Source organism: Meles meles, chromosome 7, assembly GCF_922984935.1.
Source record: "Meles meles chromosome 7, mMelMel3.1 paternal haplotype, whole genome shotgun sequence".
NCBI classification, from domain to species: domain Eukaryota; kingdom Metazoa; phylum Chordata; class Mammalia; order Carnivora; family Mustelidae; genus Meles; species Meles meles.
In genome coordinates this window covers 131004864-131016717 of record NC_060072.1, presented here as the reverse complement: position 1 = coordinate 131016717, position 11854 = coordinate 131004864, and the positions used below count along the sequence as shown (strand labels likewise).

General features: G+C 48.0%; 1 protein-coding gene across 1 annotated transcript in view; it reads left to right on the top strand.

Moving 5' to 3' along the window:
- Positions 1 to 1439: 1439 nt before the first annotated feature.
- The window catches only part of NEBL (nebulette), a 362472-nt gene continuing 352057 nt past the window's right edge, over positions 1440 to 11854 (top strand). The window contains exons 1-2 of the mRNA XM_046011516.1: positions 1440 to 2114; positions 3384 to 3478. Of these exons, the coding sequence (XP_045867472.1) occupies positions 2046 to 2114; positions 3384 to 3478 (164 nt within the window). The 5' untranslated portion in view covers positions 1440 to 2045. The remainder of the gene's footprint in view (positions 2115 to 3383; positions 3479 to 11854) is intronic.

Sequence of the window (11854 nt, the reverse complement as noted above, 5' to 3'; positions counted from 1 at the left end):
TGGTGAATCTCTTTTAAGAAATTATCTCTTTTGAAAAGTCAAACAGCACAGCATCATCACGAATGAGATTTCATCAGCGCAGACGGCCAAAGAAGCTCAGAAATCAATACTTGTCTTTTTTTCATGAAAGGCTGCAGCTATGACTTTAAAAGAATGACAGAAATATTTGTCACAGTAGTTGCTGTGTGGCATTACTGAGTCTTTATCTGTGTGCTAGCAACGGAATGTGTTTGCTTGTTTGTTGTACCCAACCTGTGATAATCCTAGTTGACACTTATGTAGTGTTCCCAGAGAGGCTGGCAGATTGAAGCATTTCAGAACTGCTGACTCATTTAATCCTCACAGTAGGAGAGGAGGAGCTCTTTCGGTAGTGCTACGTTATCCCCATTTCCTAGATTAGAACACTGAGGCAGGGGCACCTGGGTGGCTCAGTGGCTTAAGTCTCTGCCTTCGGCTCAGGTCATGATCTCAGGGTCCTGGGATCAAGCCCCACATTGGGCTCTCTGCTCGGTGGGGAGCCTGTCCCCACCCCCCCCACCCCCGCCTGCCTCTCTGCTTACTTGTGATCTCTCTCTCTCTGTCAAATAAATAAATAAAATCTAAAAAAAAAAAAAAAAAAGAAAAAAAAAAAAGAAAACAGGCATAGAGACACTAAGCGCTTGCATAAAGTCACAGGACTTGTAAATGGAAGGCCTGGGCTTTGAACTCGGGCCCCATTTTGCTGCTTTTTATGAAGCGAATCCAATAACCTGAGATCTTATTAAAACTTAAAACTGATTTCTATTCTATTCCGTTTGGTTTTATCCTACCTCAGCCTTGAGCTTGATTTTCTGGACTTACTGGTGAGGACCATGGGTTAGTAATTGCTTCCCTTCCTGCCAGTGAAGAACTTTTCGTAGATTCTGTGGTGTTTAACTGTAAAAATAAACAGTGCACACACGCACAGCGGAATGAATGACGACCGTTTACAAACCCAGAAAGGCTCGACAGGGGCCTAAAATGACCACCCGTTCCCCAAGAACAGATACAGAAAGTGCAGGGGCTGGGAGCCAGTGAGAGAAGTCGCTTCCTCCTCTAGGGTCTGACGACCTCACACAGGCGCGCGGAGGCCGCTTTTCTCCGAAGACGCCCCCGCGAGCGGGCGCGACCCCACGCGCGGCGCCCCGCGGAGGGTCCCTGCGGGTGTCGCGGCTGCTGGGCCCCAGCGCGTGGCTGCGCGCGGCCGGACAGCCTCGGCCGGGGGACCGGGGTCCCCGTGGGGCGTTGGTGCGCAGCTGCCCGCCGTGCGGGGGCCGGAGGAGGAGGGCGGGCTCAAGCCCGCGTCCTCTGGTACGGGGAACGCGGGTCTGCGCGGGGGTGACCCGGCTGGGGCAGCAGACAGAAGAGGGAGGGCAGGGAGTGCGCGGGTCTGAGCACCCCCCACCACGTTGCTCCCACCCACATCGCTTCCCTGCCCTGCCGCCGCCCACCTGGCCGCCCCCCGGCGGCCGCTGCGGAACCAGGCTGGCTCCCAGGCCTCACGGTCGCAGCCCGCGGCTGTCTGCGGGGCTCTCCCGGTCTCGCCGCCCCCTCCCCGCGCTGCGCCCTCCCTCCCCGGTGCCCGACGTGCTCGTTCCCTGCCTCTTGGGTCCGGGCGCGCGGGTGGGTTTGGCCTGCGCGGCGGCGGCGGCGGCGGCGGCGGCGAGGCGGGGGAGCGAGTGAGCGCGAGGGGCGGGAGCCAGTGTCTGTGTGAGTCACCGGTACCTGGAGTGCGGGCGACGCAGAGCGAGCGGCGCGGAGCCCGAGCCGGAGCCGAGCCGGGGCCAGCGAGCGCGGCCGCCCCCCGGCGCCAGGCCCCGCCGCCCACCCACCCGCGCCCCCGCCGCCCTTCCCGCGCGTCGCGCGGCCGGCTCGGGGGTCCGGCGCCGACTCCCGACCCCGCGCCCGGCCGCCCGCAGCCCTCCCGCCTGCCCAGAGGCGGTGCGGGGCTCTCCGGGGGATGTCACAGCGGCTCCTCGGAGCCCCCAGCCGCTGTCGCACAGCCGCCGCCCCTGGGAACCGCGACAATGAACCCCCAATGCGCCCGCTGCGGAAAAGTCGTGTATCCCACGGAGAAAGTCAACTGCCTGGATAAGGTGAGCCAGGGGGCGCCGGGCCAGCCCGGACCTGCCGGGCGCCGGGCTGCACCTGCTCCGAGAAGTTTTGGCATCTGGGATGGAGGGAGAGGAGTGGGTCTCTGTTTGTTAGTGTCTTGGCCCAGGGGGAGGGCACGCAAAGGAAAACGCCCGCAGGAGTATCAAGACAGCACGCTTGGCGCTGGTGATGTTGGAGCCGGCAAGGCTTTTCGTCGGGGTGCGGGCGGCGAGGGTGCGGGGCTGCGCCGGCACTGGCGGAGCTGCCGCGGAGGGCGCGCGGCGGAGCGGGCCCCGGGGTCCCGAGAGCCCAGGCTGGACCCCTTCCCACCGCCACTCCTGCCTCTCACCGCCCCGCATCCCCGCCCCAGGGATCCGCCCGCACCCACCTCACCGCCGCCCCAGCGCCTCCCGTGTCGGCGGCGAGGCGGAGAGGCAAATAATAATTAACCTGTCGTGGGGCAGCCGCTGCGGCATTGCTAAGAATAATCCCCGCCGGAGACCTGGCTCGGCGCGGCGGGCAGGACCCACGGGGGTTCATCCACCCAGCTGGGGAATTCCAGAGGAAGTGGCCTCAGGCCGGCCCCCGCAGCCCTGCTCCCTGCCCTTCCCGGGCGCGGATGGAGTAGAACAGCCTGGGAGGACGACCCCTGCGCTCTCCGGAGTGACTGATAATTGAAACCAGCCGGAGGCCATCCCTGGGAGATGAACGTGTGGTGATGGAAGTGCCTCACGAGGGCATCGCGTCACCTCATCAGTCAGACCGGACTGCGTCCCCCTCCCCACAATTTAGTAGAAGCTGCACCGGGAGGGGGGCGCCTAGGGGTACTTACACGGCCCCCCTCCTGCTCCTTCGGGTTGCCTGACTTCCGGTGGACCCACATTTGTTGAGAGGCTACAAACACCATGCTTAGGCACTTTGAACAGGATTCGTCTTTCTTTTGAAGCCACTGCACAGGTTCCATTTCTGCATCAGCCAGGTTAGGATTCCATTCTGGCTGCCCGTACAAGTGCGCTATGGGGAGAGCCTTGGCAGTTCTTCCCTCAGAGTCTGTACTTGTGGAGGGGATTCATTTAAAACTCAATTCTAATAGCGCCCTGCCTCATTTACCTAAGTGATAGTAGGCAAATACATCTCCTGTTACCTACAATCATTCTGTTGTAGTATTTTCAAATAAGGGTGGGGCGGCAATGCACTAAAAATATCCCCTCTCCGTACCCATCCTGGAAAGCGCTGGCACTGTACTGAACTTTTACATTTTTTTTTTCCAGTACTGGCATAAAGGATGTTTCCATTGTGAGGTCTGTAAGATGGCTCTCAACATGAACAACTACAAAGGCTATGAAAAGAAGCCCTATTGTAATGCGTAAGTATTGTCAACATAGCATGCCAGGTGTGGGTCGCAGGGAGTGGGTCTGCCTGTTCTGGAGACCTGACTCAGGGTGTGGGGCAGGCAGGGTAGCAGCCAATGATTTGTTTATGCCGCAGACTCTGGGGCCAGGTACTCTGTTGGAAGGTCACGGCTGGATGGATGTCTTTCTTAATGGGGAGGGTCATTCGTGTGTATCTTCAACAAAGTCCGTCTTTGAGGTTCACAGTGTTGCAGAGTTGGGAACATTTGTTAGAAGCTGCAGAACTACACCCTGAGAAAGTGTGGGCTCTGAAGTGCATGTCAGCTTTCCATTTTAATCATATGATGTTGCCATGTTGCCATTTTATATCTGAACCCAGTTGCTAGGGAGAGGAGTCTCGCCTCATCTCAGCCGAGACCACTCCAGAGATCCTAGGGCTTACACATGGAACTGAAGAATCGAGGCGTAGGTATTTCTGGCGGTTAGGAGTAGGTTTGTTGGTGGGGATTAAAGAAGGTAACCTTTTTTTTGGGCAGGCTTTTCTGTAGGCATGTTTTAGCCTATACTCCTAGGAATTAGCTAGCATGTCTACCGTGCTTACCATGTGCGAGGCCCTGCTCTAGCACTTTATGCATACTGACTCATTTAATCTTTACAGACTCAGGAAGGGGCTCAGATCACATCTCCAATCTGGAGATGGGTAAACATTGGCCTTTGGTTCCAAATGTCTCCCTTGCTGCCCTGGGGAATGTGTCTCTCTACTTCTTGAGTGTCCTCTCAGGCCAGAGTGTTTTCAGCTGTGGACTCTTTTTTTTTTTTTTTAAAGATTTTATTTATTTATTTGATAGAGAGAGATCACAAGTAGATAGAGAGGCAGGCAGAGAGAGAGAGAGAGAGAGGGAAGCAGGCTCCCTGCTGAGCAGAGAGCCCGAGGCGGGACTTGATCCCAGGACCCCGAGATCATGACCCGAGCCGAAGGCAGCGGCTTAACCCACTGAGCCACCCAGGCGCCCTCAGCTGTGGACTCTTGGCCCTGATGGTTGAGGAGCCTTCTTCCCTGTTCCTCTCAGGCTTGGATGTGGCAGAGGATCCCTAGCTTTTTTGGCTGGAATAGTGCCAGAGATTCATTTTCTCTAGAGTTTTTGAAGTAGGTTGGTTCCGGTCTTCTAGAGATGGAGGGTTCATGGTTATTGACACTTCAGTCTTGGGACTGTGTTTTCACAGATAGTAAACTTTCGGTAAACAAATGTAGGTGCTCGTACCTCTCTGGGGAAGAACTTTTTTTTTTTTTTTTTTAAATCTCTTTGTGTTTCTGTTGGTTCTAGCTTAGTGCTTATGGATAGACTAGAAAGCAGAATATGAGGGCACTGAACAGACTTCAGGACTTTTTGGGATAAGTCAAGTTCACAGATGTTGCCCAAACTCATCAGTGTTTTCAACCCTCCTCTACCACGCCTTTCATCGGGATAACGTGAAGCCAGAATGAGCTTTCAGTGTCATGGTCTCCTGTTTCTCTTAAAGAGAGGTATGAAGGTCTGGTTAGACATCAAAGGCAGTCAGCAGTACCTAGATGGGAAGGGTCTCCTACAACTCATAAACGAGATAATTATTCTTTAGTTTAAAGGGAAGTGAGCCATTTCCCCCTAACTCCTCCAGCCCGTGGCCTGATTCGATCAGGCTTTATGGGCCACGTCAAGATTCTTTATAGCTCCACAGCCTGGAGTTTAACCTGGTGATAACAATGCCTTTGGGTGGCCTGGGAGGCCTGGAGGCGTTGGGAGAAAAGAGGAAGGACAGGAAAAAAAAAGAAATTGAAGAGAGAACAATTACATTTAATATGATATGATGAAACATATATTATATACATATCTAATTATGTGTGTGTGTATACATGCACACACACACACACACACACACACACACACACATATGCACCTAAAGATAGTTATAGAATTGAATTACGGACAAAAGAAATGATAAAAATAAAAGGCCAGGAAAGAAAGGAGATACAACAGGAGGAGAGAGCATTTGGTTTCTGGGCAACTTGACAATTCAATGCTTAATTCTTAGTTTCAGTTCAGTCCAATTAAAAAAGATTATCAGATTCTGCAGCAAGTCATGGATGGCTGGTTTGCACTCTGACCTAATAGTGGACTAGAGCCCAGAACTGGTGGGATTTGGACCCCAAAACAAAATGCCTGTAACTGCAGGTGGGAAACAGCCTGCTGTGTTGTTTCATGGGACTGAGTCTCATTTTAAATACTTTGAGTATGTCTAAATCAAAGGCTTACAGATTTTTCTTTCTAAACTTTCTTATGTAATTCACGTACTTCGGTATTAGGTTTAAGTGGAATTTGGGAGATAGTCTCTCAGATTTCTTGCTTAATATGAAAGCTGGTGGTTCACTTTGTTGCACAGAGCGACAGGGGAAGACAGAAATCTAGCTTTAGTGGGTGAATGATTCGAACTGATGGTGTCAATTTGTTTAATTTAGCTTTAAGTTCATGGCACAGCTTGATATGCTGTCTCCAGAAACAGAGCCTGGCAAAGATGCAGGTTCTGTCTGTGTGAAGGTTCCAGGCTGGAAGGTCCCTATGCTCAACCCTTATTTTTCCAATGGCACAGGTTGCCATGTAAACTCGCTGGGCAGCGTGGATTACCCTCTGGGGATGCTCATGCCTCCGCTCTAATTCAGGTGGTGTATGTCAGTCAGCTGTTGTTCCCTGTGGTCTTGGCCAGAAGGGTTGCCATAATTTCTCTGGGTCAATGGTGGAAAATTGATTCTCTGAGGCATACTGTTACTGGAAAATGAAACATTCTGTATCCATGTAGAACAATATTTTATCTGTACCCTTTGGCTCAAGAGTCAATATAGGCCCATGTTTAAATGAACATGATGATTCTTCCCCCCCTCAATTTGTTATTGTGAAAGTTTTCATATACACAAAGTGGTTGAAAGAATAATACAACAAACATCTGTATATCTTCCACTGAAATTCCACCGTTATTAACATTTTGCCACATTTGTTTCATATTTCCATTCAGTTATATGTCCAAATATATCATTGTCAGACCATTTGTCAATTTCATACATCAAGGTAGTTTCGTATGTTGATGTTTCTTTCCTGAAAACTACATCATCCACATACTAAGAGTAAGGATGTTTTCTTAAAGAGTCATAGAGCTATTGTCACACCTAGGAAAATTAACCAAAATATCATAGTATCTAAAATCCTATCTATTTTCACATTTCCTCCATTGTCCTAAGAATATCTTTTATAGCTGCTTTTATAGCTTCTCCAATTAATGTTCATATTTTACATTTAGTTGTGAAAACGACAACTTTTTTTTTGAGTATTGAAGATTCAGTATTCTTCACTTTCATTTCTTTTTTTTAATAATTTTTTTAAAGATTTTATTTATTTGACAGACAGAGATCACAAGTAGGCAGAGAGGCAGGCAGAGAGAGAGGAGGAGGACTCCCCGCGGAGCAGAAAGCCCAATGTGGGGCTCGATCCCAGATGTGGGGCTCGATTGCAGGATCCCGGGATCATGACCTGAGCCGAAGGCAGAGGCTTTAACCCACTGAGCCACCCAGGCGCCCCCCCCCCCCCCCCCCCCCCCCCCCCCCCCGCTTCAAGTCCATTTGTGTTGATTTGCATAATCTGTCAGAGTTTTCATGAAGTGGACTTACGTAGCATTTTTTGTGGAAAAAAAAAACAGCCTTTAAAATAAATATCAAGAATATGCCTAATAGTTTGGAAGGATAAATAGACATTTAAGTTTATTTTAAGGCTATGTGAGCGCTTTTTATTTTCATTGATACCTGGGGGCATTTTTTTAATGGGATGAAGTAGCGAGTATTTTCTTCACTTTAAATACGTTGCTTGTTTATATTCTCATGTGTTTAGAGAAGAAACAGGTTTTCTGTTTGATTTCATGCAGAGGAGAACATGTATACAATATAATTTGCATAATATTTAAATTTTGATCTTTTGATAGAATGATCAAAGTGTGTTACACACTAGGTGTAAGATGGGCATAGTACACATTAAGCTCCTAATACAGTCATGCACACTATTAAAATATTTAAAAACAAACAGGTCTACTTGAATACATGCCATGTTTTCATAGCCTTTATGTTTCATAAGCAGGCAGTGGATTCTTCAGCACATTCAGGGCTTTTTTTCATCATGGAATTTGCAAAGAAAAGAGGACTAGGCAGCATTGTTATTGCTAAGAGATGCTGAGAAAACAACAACACATAATTAGACCAAAAAAAAACCCCCTCAGATTTGTATGTGAATTTATATAGCAAATTAAACTACCCAACAAGCTACCCAAAGAATATAAACCCCAAGGCCATTCTACAAATAAATTATTTAACTCACTATGTGTGCAATTCAAAATTGTACTTGTTATGTGTTTGTAAAAAATACCTCATTTCTTCAGATTTTCTGAGAACTATTATAGCTTCTAAATAGCAATGTCAATGGCCAGTTCACGTACTGGCCCCGAAATCCAGTTATTTCAGGTCGGGGAGGCCCCAGGTAATGATGCGGTAGTTTTAAGTAGGACCTTGTTAATAATTTCCCCAAGTCATCACTTTGGCGGAAATTTTTTTGGGGGCCGAGAATTTGTTCTGATCTGCCCACATTGGATCTACCTGGTATCTGTGTCAAGTGTATCTTTAAATATGGGGCTGAAAGAACACAAATATCTGTGCTCAATATGTTTAACTATCTTTCCAAATAAGATTCCCTCTCAGCAAATAGTTTCACTTAACATCATTTTGGGAGATGTTAAAAATAAAACAGTGGGAGCTGTGCGTGGTGTTTACTTTCACTCTGCCTGTGTTAGCATTCGTCTTGTGAATATTTATGGCCTCTCCTCAGCCTGGGAGATGCTGAGCCAGTGCCGTTCATTCGGAGCTGCCCAGAATGGTCAGTGCCGTTCAGCCAGCCTGTCTTGAGGGCGATGATCTAGGCCAGCGCTCCACTAGCTCTCACCCACCATTCCTCTGCTGGTCAGTCCTTGTCAGTGCCTTTACTAAAGGGTGCTCTGAGGACACAGAAGGAAATTGAGTTTAAACCAGAGTGTTTTCCACCCGTGTATTTCCCTTATCTCCATTTAGACCTCTCAAACCCAGTTCTATAACCCTCCAAGGGCTTGAGTTATCTCAAGGGGACTTAGGAAATTCTTGCTATTAAGTTTGCTTTAATTACTTAAGAACTTTTCATGAAAGGCACTGTGGTGTAATTGGAGTTTTGAAGCAAGACACAACTGGATTTGAATCCTGGTTCATCATGTTCTGCTGAGCAATCCTCTTGATCTCGAAGCAATCCTCTTGATTCTCGAAGCAATCCTCTTGATTCTCGAAGCTACAGATTTCTTTATCTGTACAATGGGAATGGTATTGCTTACCCTTACAGGGCTGTGTGAGACTAAGGAGACGGTGCACGTCAAGGTTCCAGCAGTTTCTGGCATGTAGCACACCTCCAATAAACGGTAGTGCTTTTATTTCCTCAGTGGTACTTTTTTGAGAGATGAAAGAAGAAAAAGAGGGTAGAGGGAGAAGAGGAAGTACATCAGAGAAATAATAGTTGTGCCTCTTAAAGGTTTTTACCAATGTTTTTCAGGCTGTGGGTTGCCACCCTTTAGAGGGTTGTATCCAAAACTGAAAGAAAGAGCAAGAAAGAGAGCAAAGGAAAGAGGGGGCTATCAGAGTGTATCTGAGTAGTGAAATGAGTATTGTTTGGCAAACATTTTTTTCCCGCAGTTGTTTGTGTACAACGTGTACTGAATCATGATGTAAAAATATTTTTACTGGGAGTGGCGGTCAAAAAAGTCTGAGAAATACTAGTTTAGTTCTGTATTCTTAATGCCCCACACATCAGAGAGCGCTGAAAGTTGCCAGTGAGGACCACGCCGTGTGCACTGAGTTCATGAATTCAGATAGCCCTTGCTTTCCCACTCTCAGGACCAGCCACATCCTATCCCACACCCATCAGCCTTTAGGAGTCCGCTCAGCCATCAGAGCCATCACCGCCCCATGAAGGCACCGTGTGCTCATTTCTCTGTACCCTCTGCTAGCTTGGGGTGGCTCTGAGGGCATCTGTCTTGCTCACTCTGCATCCCCAGAGCCTGGCACTTAGCACTCGATGAAGATTAGCTGCATCAGTGAATGTGAAGGTCGTGCTGCATCAGTGTAGTTCTGCCTCCTTCCCCTCGCCCCCTGCTGCCACGTCAGGGTGCGGCCCAGCCTACTCTCGTGGGCAGGCAGACAGAGGTTGGGCAATGTGAGAAGCTGGCTGGGGAGAGGAGGCTTGGAGGAACCTGAATGGTGGTGTGGTGGTCAGGTTCCACAGAGTCTGAATACCAAGGGCAGAAGTCTCCCCACGGAGGCTCACCATTCCCAAGCCATAAGGAACATGGTAGGTTTTCTCTTCACTGTTTGCAGGCTCGGTTTCAAAACTTGATATCGTTCTAGAAGCTTCCTTACTGATGCGCGTTTATTTTCTTCTGGGTGTAATTAGAATCTGTGAAGTGAGATAATTTCTACCTAAGAGGAGCTCTGTGGAAATTAAATGGGGGAACTATTTGTAAGCCTTAGCACATCAAATGACAACTACTAGGTATGCAAATGTTAGTCCCCTCCCTTAATTATAATAAATTGAAAATTGTCTCATAGTTCCCCCTTAAAGAGAGGGAGAAGTGTCACACTGTTAAAAGTAAAAGTTTCTCTGGAGGGATATTGTGGTTTGTGGGAGTTCTAGTTAGCGTCAATTATAATATGTCTTGCCTGACTTTTTTAGTTACATACGACATAGAAAAAAATTCAACCTCTTGCTCCATGACATAGACTTGACATGGGAGGATGATAGGTTTTTTTTCTTTTTGGTTAAAATTGGAACATTGAAGGTGAGGGGTAGAGACATTTTATTTGAACCAAACAAAAAGTTTCCAGTGTATATGCAAACTGATTGGATTCTCAGTGACCTTATTGAACCATTGATGGGATCTCATGAATTTTAATATCTTTTGAAATCATTCTGGAAGACCATATCTAGTGTCAGGTACTGAGTTCTGTCACATTTAAAGGTTTTTGGGAAGGGGGCATCTGGGTGGCACAGTCGGTTTAGTGTCCACCTCTTGGTTTTGGCTCAGGTCATGATCTCAGGGTCGTGAGATCAAGCCCTGGGTTGGGCTCTGAGAGAATCTGCTTAAGATCTTCTCTCCCTCTCCTTCTGCACTACCCCCCTCCCCCTTCCCATTCTCCCTCTCTCTGAAATAAATAAATCTTAAAATGAAAGTGTTTGTGAAAGGTGCCTTCCATGTGTAGTCTCTTTATGATGATGTATTTATTATGGAATGATGTCAGATAAGAAAAGATTTGGAGATGAAGCACAGCGAGTATGTCCTAAATCACAGTCAAATGCAAGGTTAATGAGAGATACAGATGTCTGTGCTTCAAGGGATATTGATTATGTGTCAGGGGCCTGTGTAAGGGTGCGTTTCGGTATGTCTTCTTTAAACGTTTTCAGAGGAGTGCTTTACAGAAGCAGAGTGGTTCCTGTGGATGTCAGGAGTGAGAGAGAAGCAGACATACTCCAAGAGGACACCCTCCTTCTCCAGAGCCCGAGGCCCCTCCAGGCTCCCCCTCCAGAGGAACGGAAAGCTGAATTTCTTTTCCTTTCTGTTTCCGTTCCCCTGTAGTTTGTGTTACTAGGAAGCCCTAGGCTTTTAGCAGTGTGAGAAGTGGGATCTAGAGTAATATTTATGAGCTGAGTGCCCAGAACATTTTGCAGGCTTAGTGGAAGCATTGCTATTGATTCGGAAGTTCTGCTAGTGAGAAAACATTCTGCAGCCTTTCTTGTCCAACCGAGATGTGGGGGCACAGGCAGAACCAGAAAATAGGAAGTTGTGAGAAGGACCAGGTTAGAACAACAAGGATTGTTTATTCCAGCCCTGGAAACCCATTATTAATTTTTTTCTGTAGTCATCTGTGCATTTTTCTTTGTGGCGTCCTTGAGGGATTGACTTTGTGTTCAACTTCTGTTTACTTTTCTGCACTCTGTTGACTCATTCCTGTTAAGTCGTAGGAGGAGCTAGAAGAAAACTAGCTCGATGTGTGTATTTCTGAATAGCATCAGATCGATGGGTAGACGATGGTCCGCTATACCTCTGCTTCAGCTCGGCAGTCTAAAAAGCCATTTAGGCAAAAATCTTTGATTTGACCCCTGATGCTCATTATCCATCAAAGGCAGGTGCAAGTCAGCCATAGAAAGCATGGGGAGAGCCGAGGGCCCGAGATCTGGGATGTGGACTTAGACGCTTGCCTGCCAGTATTGAGTTTGGGCTCCAAGTATGACTTCATTATCCATTAACTG